Source organism: Podarcis muralis, chromosome 1, assembly GCF_964188315.1.
Source record: "Podarcis muralis chromosome 1, rPodMur119.hap1.1, whole genome shotgun sequence".
NCBI classification, from domain to species: Eukaryota; Metazoa; Chordata; class Lepidosauria; order Squamata; family Lacertidae; genus Podarcis; species Podarcis muralis.
The window spans coordinates 80,853,345-80,865,804 of NC_135655.1; the positions used below are offsets into that span (position 1 = coordinate 80,853,345).

At 44.7% G+C, this 12,460-nt stretch overlaps 1 protein-coding gene across 7 annotated transcripts in view; it reads right to left on the reverse strand.

Moving 5' to 3' along the window:
* COL18A1 (collagen type XVIII alpha 1 chain) overlaps positions 1–12,460 on the reverse strand; it is a 154,351-nt gene that overhangs the window by 77,467 nt on the left and 64,424 nt on the right. For 3 of the 7 annotated variants that reach the window (XM_077932759.1, XM_077932758.1, XM_077932755.1), the window contains exon 1: positions 1,642–2,466. The exons of 1 other annotated variant lie outside the window; for it this stretch is intronic. In XM_077932759.1, the coding sequence (XP_077788885.1) occupies positions 1,642–2,338 (697 nt within the window). In that variant the 5' untranslated portion in view covers positions 2,339–2,466. Of the gene's footprint in view, positions 1–1,641; positions 3,281–12,460 lie in introns of those variants that run through there. 3 more of the 7 variants (XM_077932751.1, XM_077932760.1, XM_077932761.1) reach the window with 3 other exon arrangements.

Consider the following 12,460-nt stretch of genomic DNA (forward strand, 5'->3'; position numbering starts at 1 on the left):
CTTGTACCAGTTGGAACACAAGGGATTTCATTCTTCTTAACTATTGTGGCCAATAGCCATTGATAGATTCATGTATGATAGACCTAATAAAAAGATATGAATCTGCTAAATAAAGAGGCATTGATGCCAACAGCTATCATAACATCCTGCAGCAATATATTCCATATCCTGGATTAATTACATGTTGCCAAAAGTATTTCTTTTTTCTGTCCTGAATCCTCTGCCAAGCAATTTCACTGGATGACCCCCAAGTTCTAAAATTCTGAGACTGAGTGGATAACTCTCTGCCAGCAGAAATCTGAACTATCACAGAGGCACAAAGAAAAATTCATGTCTTGTAGGAACTTGCTTTCTAGAATGCTACAGTTAGGGCACACGGTAGAGAGAATGGGGAATTCCAAGATATGGGAAATGTGGAAACGCCCAGTGCCAGGTAGTTAGGCAAAGAACAAGTTTTTAAGAGATAAAGGACCTGGTAAAAGGGCATTATATTGCATAGCTTAAAATGTAAATGTGCTGGATATGAAGATGTGGGGGAGATAACCTAAGTTGTATTTCTCTCCAAGTCACACTAAAAATTTAAATCACTTAGGATACAATACAGGAAACACACAACACTAATAATTAGGTATTTGACTCGTAAGAGTTTCCTATCATATTCCTACTCCCATGCATTTTTAAGCACCAATAGATGTTATTAATCACCACATATGTCACTGTGGGATTACATGCATTCTTAAAATATGAAGGGGCTTCACTTGAAAGATTTTTGTTAAATGAAGCAACTAAAGAAATGTTTATTAATTACAGCCCACTGATTTCATTCATTTCAGATGAGTGAAAATCTCTCTCTCTCTCTCTCTCTCTCTCTCTCTTTACACACACACACACACACACACACACACACACACACACTATTAAGGTGACAATTATGCCCTCAATCAACTTATCTCTCACCCAGTTCCCATTAATTTCTCACTGTAGTGTTCAAGTTTCCCAAATGTTAAAAGGATTAGAATCTTAAGCAGCCACCCCCAACCTGGTCCTTTCCAGTTGTTTTAGTCTACAACTGCTGTCATCCTTGACCATTGGGCATACTGGCTGGGGCTGTCCAAAACATCTGGAGGACACCAGGGTGAGGAAGGCTGATCGAAAGCAATGGTGCCAACAATTTGGACAAGTTTGTCACAAGTCAAGACCACCGTATACGTATCTCTACCCTACATTCAGTACATATGTAGCCTCCGGTGTGTTGGTGGTGGCTTTCCCTGTAGTCTACAATGTAAATACATGGGCTACAGCCAAGTCCATGGGCTCTCCTGCTCTTTCACAGAGTTCCACAATACCTTCCCTTCCCACTTTCCCTTTGCCACTAGTGGTATCCATTCCACAGGTTGGCAGCTAATACTATAATGTATGGCTCAGGACAATGCTCAGCACCAGGACGATCATCCTTCTTGTCAGTGAAAGAGAAATAGACACCTCCTTCCTTTCCTGAAAGATGGAAAAGCGTGATTTGTGTTATAAAGTTGCAAAGTGGTTGTTTTTAATACCAGAATCCATCACAGAATTAGCTTACCTGGTTGTAGAGAGAGAGGGAGAAAGAGTTGGTAAGAGATATTATTGCCCTTGCCACATTACCTGCTGAAACATTAACAAACACACATGAATATACACCATCCTCCGCTGGGAGAGAGTCGCATGATATCGGAAGATGCCCCTCTTTCAAATGAATCCAACACAGATCTTTCAGGGCCTCACAAAATCCCCGGCATGGTGGAGGTGTTATTGGAAGAGAAGCACTACACCCAGGTACCAGCAGCAAGCAGAAAAACCACTCCAAGTAGCGGTGACACCGAGTTTTAAGAAGCCCCTCCCACTCATGCAAAGCAGCCCGAATTTCCTCCTCACTGCCATGATGCAAATAATTCGGCACTCGGAAACGCTTCATGCCCAGGTTGTTGCAATATGACAGATTGGTCGGTAAGGGCAAGCAGTGGCCAGCTGTTGGAGTCAATCCAGGAAAGAAGGAAGGAAGCCCTGTGCTACTATTGCTAAAATGTTGCATAGTGTAGGTTAGTAGAAACTCAGGAGAGTCAGAGTTATTGGCAGGGGGGAAATCCATAACATTAATTGCATTCGAATTAGAAACAGAATCACTAGAGCGGTTCTTATGTGCATCAGCTACGTCTATCCCAGAATGCTTAAGGAAGGGGTGGCTTTTAAGGCTGAGATGGGTTCTATTGCCATTAGAGACTGATTTGTCTGGATCTGCAACATAATTGAATAGCCGGTTGTCTAAAGCACCCACCACCTTGGATGGAATTCCAGCATGCATGCGGCTGCTATTAGCCTGAAGCTCCTGCAATCCCAAAGCATTTGCACTGGACAAAATTCCTTGTTTTTCTGCGAAAGCTCCCCAGGGTGCCCTTGTTCCTGGGGTGGTGGCACTTCCTTGCCCCGCATCTGTGGATTCTTGAAAAGCCAACCTGGTGCCACCAGCATGATCATCTGGTGAAAATGAGAAAGGAGCACTACCTGGGGGTGGAGTCTCAGGCTTCTTTAAGAGGACTTTAGTCTTGTTCCAGAGAACAGCAGGCTTTGTAGTCACTGAGAGAACCAGCTCTGGCTGCCCAGCTTCCAGGGAGGTCTGCACATTGCCGGTAGAGTTGGCAGTAGCATTCTGGATGCTCACTGCCTCCGTCACAGGGGTGGGAGCTGCTGTCAGAAGATCAGCTGTTGCAGGTGCCTCGGTCCTCTCCGTCCCTGTGGTTGTCTTCTCGTCCCAGAGCTGAACCAAATTTCTGATTCCCTCAGCAACGTTTAATATTTCAGCCCCTACCCCTGCAATATTTCCTTCTCTGCTTTCCAGCTCAGAAGATGATGTAGCTGTAGGGATCGTTGTGGCTGCAGTCAAGTCCGGCCTCTTCAGGGTGAATATAGTCCACACTCTTCCCTTCTGCTGGGTAGTGCTTTCCAGGGGGGTGTTCAGGGTGGCAGCCTCAGGCGTGGCAAGTTGCTGTGCCGTCTGCTCCTCAGTAGTACCAGCAGCTTCTGTGGGTGGGAGGGTTTCTTCCTTCGAACCCCCCCACAGCCAACTCCAGCCCTGTGCATTGGATAAGCAACAGGTCAGCAAGAGCAGAAGCCCAATGCTGAGCTCAGCTCGAGCCATTAAAATGTTGCTTGGAGGAGGAGATGTGCTGCGCTGCAGTGAGTGGTGAATGGAAGAATTCACATTGATCTGTGTCCTCTGGAGCTCCGGGGTGAGGAAGCATGCCGCTCTCTTCCAAGTAGATATAAAACTAGTGGAGGCGTGGTTAACAGAGCCCTCCCCTCCAGCAGCCTGCTTCCCATTAAATCAAAAACTAACTACAGCACAGCCGGCAAGGCTCTCCAAGGCAAGAGTGGTTCGAGCCACAAGCGTACTTGAAGATGCATTTGTTTCTATCCGATGCGCAAGCACACACAAAAAGGCATACCTGGAAGCCAGCAATTCTGCTCGATTGCTTCACCATGTAAGCATTTTTCCTGTTTTCCCCCTGAAGCTCACAAAAGTATTTGGGCACGTTAAACTCCTCCCTGCCCCGAACGGATACTAAAAGGAGGCAACGATCTTTCCCCTTCCTGGCTGATTACAGTTAATTTCCTTGACTTGAAATAATTAACATCAGCACTGAGAGTGCAGTGATATCTCTTCTTTAGAGATATCATTTCTAAAGGAGGAGGAACACAGCAGGAAACTTGCAGGGGAGTTGATATGCTCCAGTCACACAAGGGGAAGGATTCCTGTCTAGTTAAACTGTTAACGTCAGCAGCTAAAGTTAAGCAGTTTTGAACCCAATTCATTTAACAGGAGAGTTAAATACTTGCTTATAACTCTGCCATTCAAATGAGCATGACTAAAAAGGTGTTTGTATTTGGCTTAATCATATCCATAGTTACTGTGACCGGGGTGGGGGGAGGAAATGGGCTATCTCCCTCCCCATACACATCATCACTGGCAACAGAATATGTATTAGGTATTCACACACACACACACACACACACACACACACACACACACCCCAAATCAGGGTGTGAGTTAAGCCTTCCATATGCTCTCTTGAACCCTGTCCATTGCATCTTTTAAGATCTCACAGCTGGATCCAGTTAATGCCTCTTATGGAAAGGGTGATGCCCACCACACTGAACAAAAAGAGGCTGTGCACCCACTCCTAAGAGGATCGTCCTGCACCCTGAGGTCTCAGATAACTATGGCCCAGTCACAAATATTCCTTCCTTGGGCAAGGTGGCAGAAAGTGTGGTGGCTAGCCAACTTAGGCATGTCTAGATGAAGCAGGTTATCTAGACCCATTTCAATCTTGTTGCAAACAGCTCTGAAACAGCCCAGTCAGCCTTACAATATGACTTTTATTTGGAGAGAGGCATAGGGAGTGCTACCTGTTGATTCTGCTTGACTTCCTAGTAGTGTATGATATCACTGACCATGGTATCCTGGAGCAGCTCTGTGAGGTGGGGAATGGGAGGCCTGTGTTACAGTAGCAGCACTTCTGCCTAGAGGACAACAACTAGAGAGTAGAATTGGAAGACTTCTGAATCATTGGGTTCATGCCTTTGGGTCACCGTATCTATATGAAACTGGTAGGAGGTGCCATCTGGGGACTTGGATGCAGTGTCATCAGTTTGCAGGTGGCACACAACTCTATCTCTCAATCCCAGCTGAATAAGGAGGGGCTGTGCAAGTCTTGGGCCATTGTCTGGGCACATCCTGCCCATGAACCTTTGGATCAGCAAACAGCTGGTGCTGACATCTATAGAGTCAACAGCAACAAAAAGGTCTCACATCTTGCCTTTTCATCACAACTGGCAACACTGGGTGCCTAGCAGCAAGATATGGTGATGGAGGAGGGATCTCATTTTATTTCATTTAACCTTTCCAACACAATCAAATTCAAAGTATCCAGGTAGAAAAGAAGTGGAAAAGCCTATGGCATTTTTTTTAACAAGCAAAGCTGGGGTTGTGAGCAACATGTCTAAGCATAACATGCCCTGCCCAATCCAGTCCCTGGCAGATGTAGTGTAGGGTTCTTCTAAATTCACCCAAAGCACAGATTTGCACTAGTTCACTCCAGCTCAGCGTCATAATCTGTATGTGTCCCCACAAGTTATTACCCTCGGGTTGAAAAGATGGGAAGTGAAATCTTCCTACAGAATAGAATAACCAATGCTACCAGATACATTCCATTGGGAGCCTCCCCTGAACAAAATAGCTGATATTAACATCAGATTAACACAACCTGATCATCAGAAATAGACTATTTTTTTCCTGCAGTACTACTGCATGTTTTGCTGCAGGCTCCTGGTTCAGTCCACAATAGTCCTCAACCTTTTCAGACCAGAGACCTATTTTTAGCCGAAAAATACATTTGGGCACCCACTTTTTATTTATCATTTATTTATTGCATAAAATTTATATACCGCTTGATTGTACAGAAAAACCTCAAAGCAGTTTACAAAAACATGAAGCAATAGCATTATTTTTGAAGCTTGGAGTTTTATTAGAATAGGGAATATTCCAGATAATCACACTTAATGAAAGAGCATATTCAAAAGTCAGGTGATTAACCAATTTTTAAAATTACATTTGTAGTCATTTCATGGCTATGATGGACACTTGGCATACATGATTTATTCCTGTCATATGCAAGTGTAGATTTCCATGCATGAATCTGAATACAATAACTGACCATAACTCTCTCACACACCATCTACTAAATGGGCAGTAATGCTGTACATTTTCCTGTGAAATTAGAAGAAAATGTGAATGTTAACACAATGCGGGGAACAGTGTTAGTAGCTCTACAAGCAAATATTAACTGTGTGCAACCTTCTTTCAGCTACTGAGGGGATGACTGGTAAACAACTCGTGCCAGGCATGCCAGGCAGCTAAGTGAGTCACTTGCCCCTAAATCCAGTCCTGACTCTATCACTCCCATTCTTCCTCATCTGTATAGGCTTCCCATTGTTCTCCAGAACTAAATCTATGTACCGATTTACATCCCCAAAGGTCTGCGCCCTGTGCATTTTTACGAGTGCTTTCTCACATAGGCTCCTTCCTATCCCTTAAGATCTATCTTTGGTCAGCAGTCCCTTGTTTACTGAAGTACCTACTGAGGAATGGAACGAGGCCTTTTACATGGTGGCCCCTGTATTTCTGGAACCTGCATCTCAAGGACCCCAGTCTCTGGAGTCTTTCTGCTGGCAGGCACATATTTATGTTTGGAAAGAACAATGGAACATGATCTGGATGGGTCTTAATTTATACACTCCGCTATTTGAATTTAGATTGAATCTCTGTTTCTATGTAAGTTTTCAATTTTGGTTTTGATACTATTTTTACTCTTGCAGTCACGCTATGTATTTATTTATTTATTTTATAGAAATGAATTTTCAATTGGTTGCAGACCTATGAAAAGTTTATGTAATTGTGCTTCTATTTAGAGCGCACATATTTCACAATACAATTAGCTAATACAATTTAAAGAATAATCCTAACTCTCAGATCCATCTGCTGGAGGGGATTACGGTGCGTAGAGGTGTCTTTCTGCCAATGAAGAGCAGCTCACCTGTTTTTTTTGGGGGGGGGGGTGGAGGGAATATGCACTGTTGAGGCCTCTGGTATGGTCACTGAAAGCTCCATGGACATAGCCAGGATTTGGCCCTGAAGCAGGGCAGGGCAGAGGCAGCACTGGATATGCTGGATCCAAAGCACTATATTCTCTCAAGAGACTTTGGGATAGAACCCATAAATTTTTACAGCCCATAACTGGTATGGATAACACACACACACATTTCAAGGTGGGTAGAAATTTTTAATGCCAGAGCAAAAAGAAAGAACCATGGTGCCCACAACTTGTAGGACTTTGGAAGTGGAAAACTATTCCCCACTTTGCCCCATCCCACTTAGGATTGCTATGTCCAGCTGTAGTCCTATGCAGGCTTACTTGGGAGTAAGTCTTGCTGAACTCATTGGGACATACTTCTGAGTAAACATACACAGGATTGTGCTGCTAGGCAGATGTGATCTCTGATGTGCTTGCTCCTGAATTATCATCTTCCTGCTGTCAGAATGATCCAACGTAAGTCAACATTCCATTGTTCATCCAACGGTTTGATAGCTCAGGCTCAAAATCTTGGCAGAAGCAGAATAGCCTAAAGTTCCTTTTGCACTGAAGCAACTCAAAAGTCACCAACAGACGGCATGCACTCAAGCGAGCACACAAATTATCACTTTTATTCCTTCCTTCCTTATACCTCCGTCAATGATTTCTTCAAATTTGGCGGCCCAAATATTTTAAACATATATAGTTTACACGATTTATGCTAGATGCAGATCTTGTTTTTTCCTTCCTTCAATCATTTGTGGAAATCCATCATGAACTTCCAGCTCTGCTGCAGGCACTAACTCATGCTGTTCTTCTACATGATACATTTTCAAGGAATAAAATAAATTTAAAAAGAAAAGTCAAAGCTTCACCTTTCAATGAACTTTTGGGGTGTAGCTCAGAATTAAATCTCACACTCATTACCTCAGCTTTCCACTGCTTTGTAAGTGCAGGGTCAGAAGGCACTTCTGCAATCTCCTGTATCTCACAGAACAACATAATAGCATCCCACCTATGTCTGGGTATTTGAGGGAGAGCCTGCCAAAACCCTAAACACGCTGGATTTCCAATTTATTCGTGTCAAGATCCTTCCAAGATAAAACAAAACAAATGTTTACATACCCCTAGGAACAACTGTTCTCTACCCCAGTCATATTTCCTTTAATCTGTTATTGACCCCATAATTGAATAAACCTATTATCTGTAAATCTCATTAAAGGATTATGACAACTGGGCTGTCCATATTCAAAAGGCATGTTCCTTGGCAGAAAGAAAGAACGTATAAAAAAATGCTGAGGCTGGAGACAGATAAAAGAGTGTTTGCCCCCCACCCCCCCGCCCAAAATTGTTGAAGAAAGTCTGAAAGAGGGATAGGTTCTTACAGAATGTCTACTGTGGGTGGTCATGTATACTACTTTACAGAGGCCAATGCTCTGTTTGAGAGCTGTCAGATGACATGCCTCTATTTGAAAAGGCCGCCTGGTCCAGGACAAGTTTAAAAGAATCCTATGCAGGGACAGCTAGCAGGGGCCTTGGAATGGCCCATCAACAGTTAACACTTTGGAAAGTAGATGGAGCAAACACACAGGTTAAGGTAAAGGTAAAGGGGCCCCTGACCGTTAGGTCCAGTCGTGACCGACTCTGGGGTTGCAGCGCTCATCTCGCTTTATTGGCCGAGGGAGGCGGCGTACAGCTTCATGTGGCCAGCATGACTAAGTCGCTTCTGGCGAACCAGAGCAGTGCACGGAAACGCCATTTACCTTCCCGCCAGAGCGGTACCTATTTATCTACTTGCAGTTTGATGTGCTTTTGAACTGCTAGGTTGGCAGGAGCAGGGACCAAGCAATGGGAGCTCACCCCGTTGCGGGGATTCGAACCACCAACCTTCTGATCGGCAAGTCTTAGGCTCTGTGGTTTAACCCACAGCACCACCCGCGTCCCTAACACACAGGTTACCTGGGCACAATCTTCCCTACTAGGGTGAGATGGGGAACCTGCAGACCGCCAGGTACTGTTGAGTTTTTTTGCTTGTTTGTTTGTTTGTTTGTATGCCGCCCTTCATCTGAAGGTGACAGGGCAGTTCACAACATAAAAACGACACCTCCCATCACGCCTGGTCATTGGTCATACTGCTTAGGCTGATGGGAGCCAGAGTTCAACAACATCTGGAGGGCCCCTAGTTCCCCAGCGCTCATTTAAATTACTGTAATTATTTCCAAATTTGCATCTTATGTATATAACTCAGGAAATCTGTGTCCTCTTTTGCTCTCTTAGTGGCCACTGTATGTACACCTGAATGTAGCCCTACAACACTAACTCCAAGTTGGAGTTAGATTATATGCAAGAAAAGAACTTGGAGAGACTTGTCCTTTGACTTGCAACAATTTAATTTTACGGCACTTTGGCAAACTCTTCCCCTTATTCTAGTTTTGCCTTCGCTCTGACACCGAACACCTCATCACTTATCTTGCAACCAGCAGAATACAGCAATTCCGTGTCTACATCTACACATGGAACTTAGCATTTCAGATTTTAACAGTATGTTGGAACAAAGTGGCTTCTGTTTTTCATGTGTATAACATGCCCATTATATAGGGGGATGCCCCTGCCATGAGTCAGCTAATTCTAACTCCTCTCCACAATCATGAATAGCTTTGGAAGACTGGGGAGTGGGGGAATGGGCTGGGGGAATATTAACAGAGAATCGTTAACATCAAGTTTCCTTTTCTCCCTGAGCATTTTGCCTAATGTATTTTAAAATCTGGTTCCACCTCTCACTGCATGTTTTCAGGATATTGTGAGTCTGCAGAGCTGACCCTTCTTCTAGCCCAGATTTTCTCTTTTCAACCACCTCTATGAAAATGAAAAAATCATTTCGTTATTTTACGCAGAGTTCTACTGTTTAGAAGACCAACCAATGGTCACTTTTCTTGAAATTTGTCACAGTCCTCAGAAGAGAGGTGTTTCCAAAGCTCAAGGTGAAAGAAGAACTTTTAATGTTCCACACAAAGGACACCTTATGCAGCATTACCATTTGTTGTACAAACCTGTAATCATGGAAGATAACAGCTTGGAGAATCCAGGTATACATGTATTTACATGACTGCTTTCTGATTTAAAATGTAGTCAACCTGTTTGTGTTTTTTCATGTGCTGATGCAGAATTCCACAGGTGACTGCAAACGTCTAAGACTACTCAAGCATGACTCTTTCCCCATTATTCCAGGCAAGAATGTTTTATTTTCACTACATTGTATTATTAAACATACAGAAAAGGCTGTGTATACTAAAATACTATATGGTAAGATTATGGGCAGGGCTCTGCTGTCTTTTCATTTTATGTACAATAATCACACATGGAATTAATTCCATGCTATAAGGAAGTTCCACTGCTCAGTGTCTATTTTATTACAGTGTTAGGGACAATAGGCTGAATGGCAAGCTCTTTATTATCCACCCCACCCCTCTTCTTCTTCTTTTCTGTATATTTAGAAGTAACTGGAGATGAATGCATATTTCTGGTCCATTTAAGTGAGAGTGGAGAACTGGGTGAATGGGGAAAGCATCTAATTTCGTTCATATGGCACAGAATGTTCTTCCATTGTTTTAATATTATTATTTTAAAAATCTTAAAATTAAACACAATAAAATCAAACTCCAATTTAGGATTTGTTTATGCGGCTAAGATATAATTCCAAGGTTGACGCAAGTTTTCTTTTTTTTAAGTTAAAGAAAGGACAAAGATAACAATGTTATCCTTTGAATACTGGGATTTTTACTCCCTAGGGAGCCATGCAGCACAATCCTATGCAGTGAGGCTTCCTCCCAAAGGAAGAACCTAGGCAGCTTCCTTATAACAATTCAGACCATTTCTCATCTATCTCAGTGTCACCTACACTATGTAGGGTTTCAGGCACAAAGCTTTCGCAGCACTGCCTGGAGACACCAGAGACTGAACATGGGACCTTTCGGATGCAAAGCATACCCTCTACCACTGATCTGTGGTCTCTTCCCAGGTAAGTGTGGCTCAGATGGCAGCCGAAATCATCAACGCTATCAATCAGTATCTAAAGAACTGCATGGAAAATACCGTATTTTTCGCCCTTTAGGATGCACTTTCTCCCCTCCAAAAATGAAGGGGAAATGTGTGTGCGTCCTATGGGGCGAATGCAGGCTTTCGTTGAAGCCTGGAGAGCCCCACCGCCAGCCCCACAAGCTCGGGGGACAGCAGGAGGCGCAGCGCGCCTTTCCCGCTGTCCCCCGACTTGGTTAGAAGGATGACGGGGGGGAGAAGCCTGCTCCTCCCCGTCGCCAGCCCCGCAAACTCGGGGGACAGCGGGAGGCGCAGCACTCCTCCAGCCCCGCAAGCTCCCAGAGCGATGCCAAAGCTGCACGCAGCTTCGGCATCGCTCTGGGTCCCGTTCTGGGGGCTGGGGGAGGGGGAAGCTCAGGCTTCCCCCTCCTCCTGCCCCGCAAGCTCCCAGAGCGATGCCAAAACTGCGCACAGCTTCGGCATGGCTCTGGGTCCTGTTCTGGGGGCGGAAATAATTTTTTCCCCTTTATTTCCCCCCCCCAAAAAAAATCTAGGTGTGTCCTATGGGCCGGTGCGTCCTATAGGGCGAAAAATACGGTATATGCATTTGCACTCCAGGTGCCATGAATGTAATGATATTAGTGGCTAGTGGGGTGGTGTAATTGACCTGGCTTCCTAACGAATACCAATACAATTTATTACTACTGGATAGTATTTTGCTGATCAGAAGGTCAGCGGTTAGAATCCCCGCAACGGGGTGAGCTCCCGTTGCTTGGTCCCAGCTCCTGCCAACCTAGCAGTTCGAAAGTGCAAGTAGATAAATAGGTATCGCTCTGGCAGGAAGGTTAACGGCGTTTCCGTGCGCTGCTCTGGTTCGCCAGAAGTGGCTTAGTCATGCTGGCCACATGACCCAGAAGCTGTATGCTGGCTCCCTCGGCCAGTAAAGCAAGATGAGCGCTGCAACCCCAGAGTCGTCCACGACTGGACCTAATGGTCAGAGGTCCCTTTACCTTTAGCATCTACCTATAGCGGTATAGATGGCTTTGGGACAGCTGAACTATATCTCCAATTGCACAATCTTCATTGCCAGTTTCCTGCCTCAATATGCCCCATATCTGCCCATTTCTATGCTACTGACCAATACCAAGATGAAGGTTTACCAGTGTTGAGCACAATGCTTTATAAGTTGTGGGCAGCTTACACCCTCCATATGCCTTCCATATGCACTGCATCAGGAAGATTTTGGGCATCACGTGGCAGCACAGAATCTCAACAAAGATGTGCTCCCCCAAGCCCACATTCCCAGCATGTTCACACTTCTGTCTCTGCGATGTCTACACTGGCTTGATCATGTCCACAAAATGGAGGATGGCAGGATCCCCAAGAACGTGCTCTTCGGGGAGCTGGCTTCAGGCACTGGCCTGTTGGCAGACCAACTCTGCGTTACAAAGATGTCTGCTAACATGACATTAAGACTGGCAACACTGACCTCGCCATATGGAATCCCTTGCAAACGATCACAGTGCCTGGAGACAGACAGACAGGCCATGTATCCACAGAAGTGACCAGAGGAGGAATGACCACTGGGAGGAGCACGGGGGGGACGACACCATGGTGCATCTGTAGAAGCAAAACTAGATGCCTTCATCTGCCCACCTGCAATAAAGCACGCCTCTCCCGTATTGGTCTCTACAGCTATAGCAGGTGTAACTCTCCAACAGTTTGACTTTACCCCCGAAGGTGCATTCTTCCATTGTCTCCCA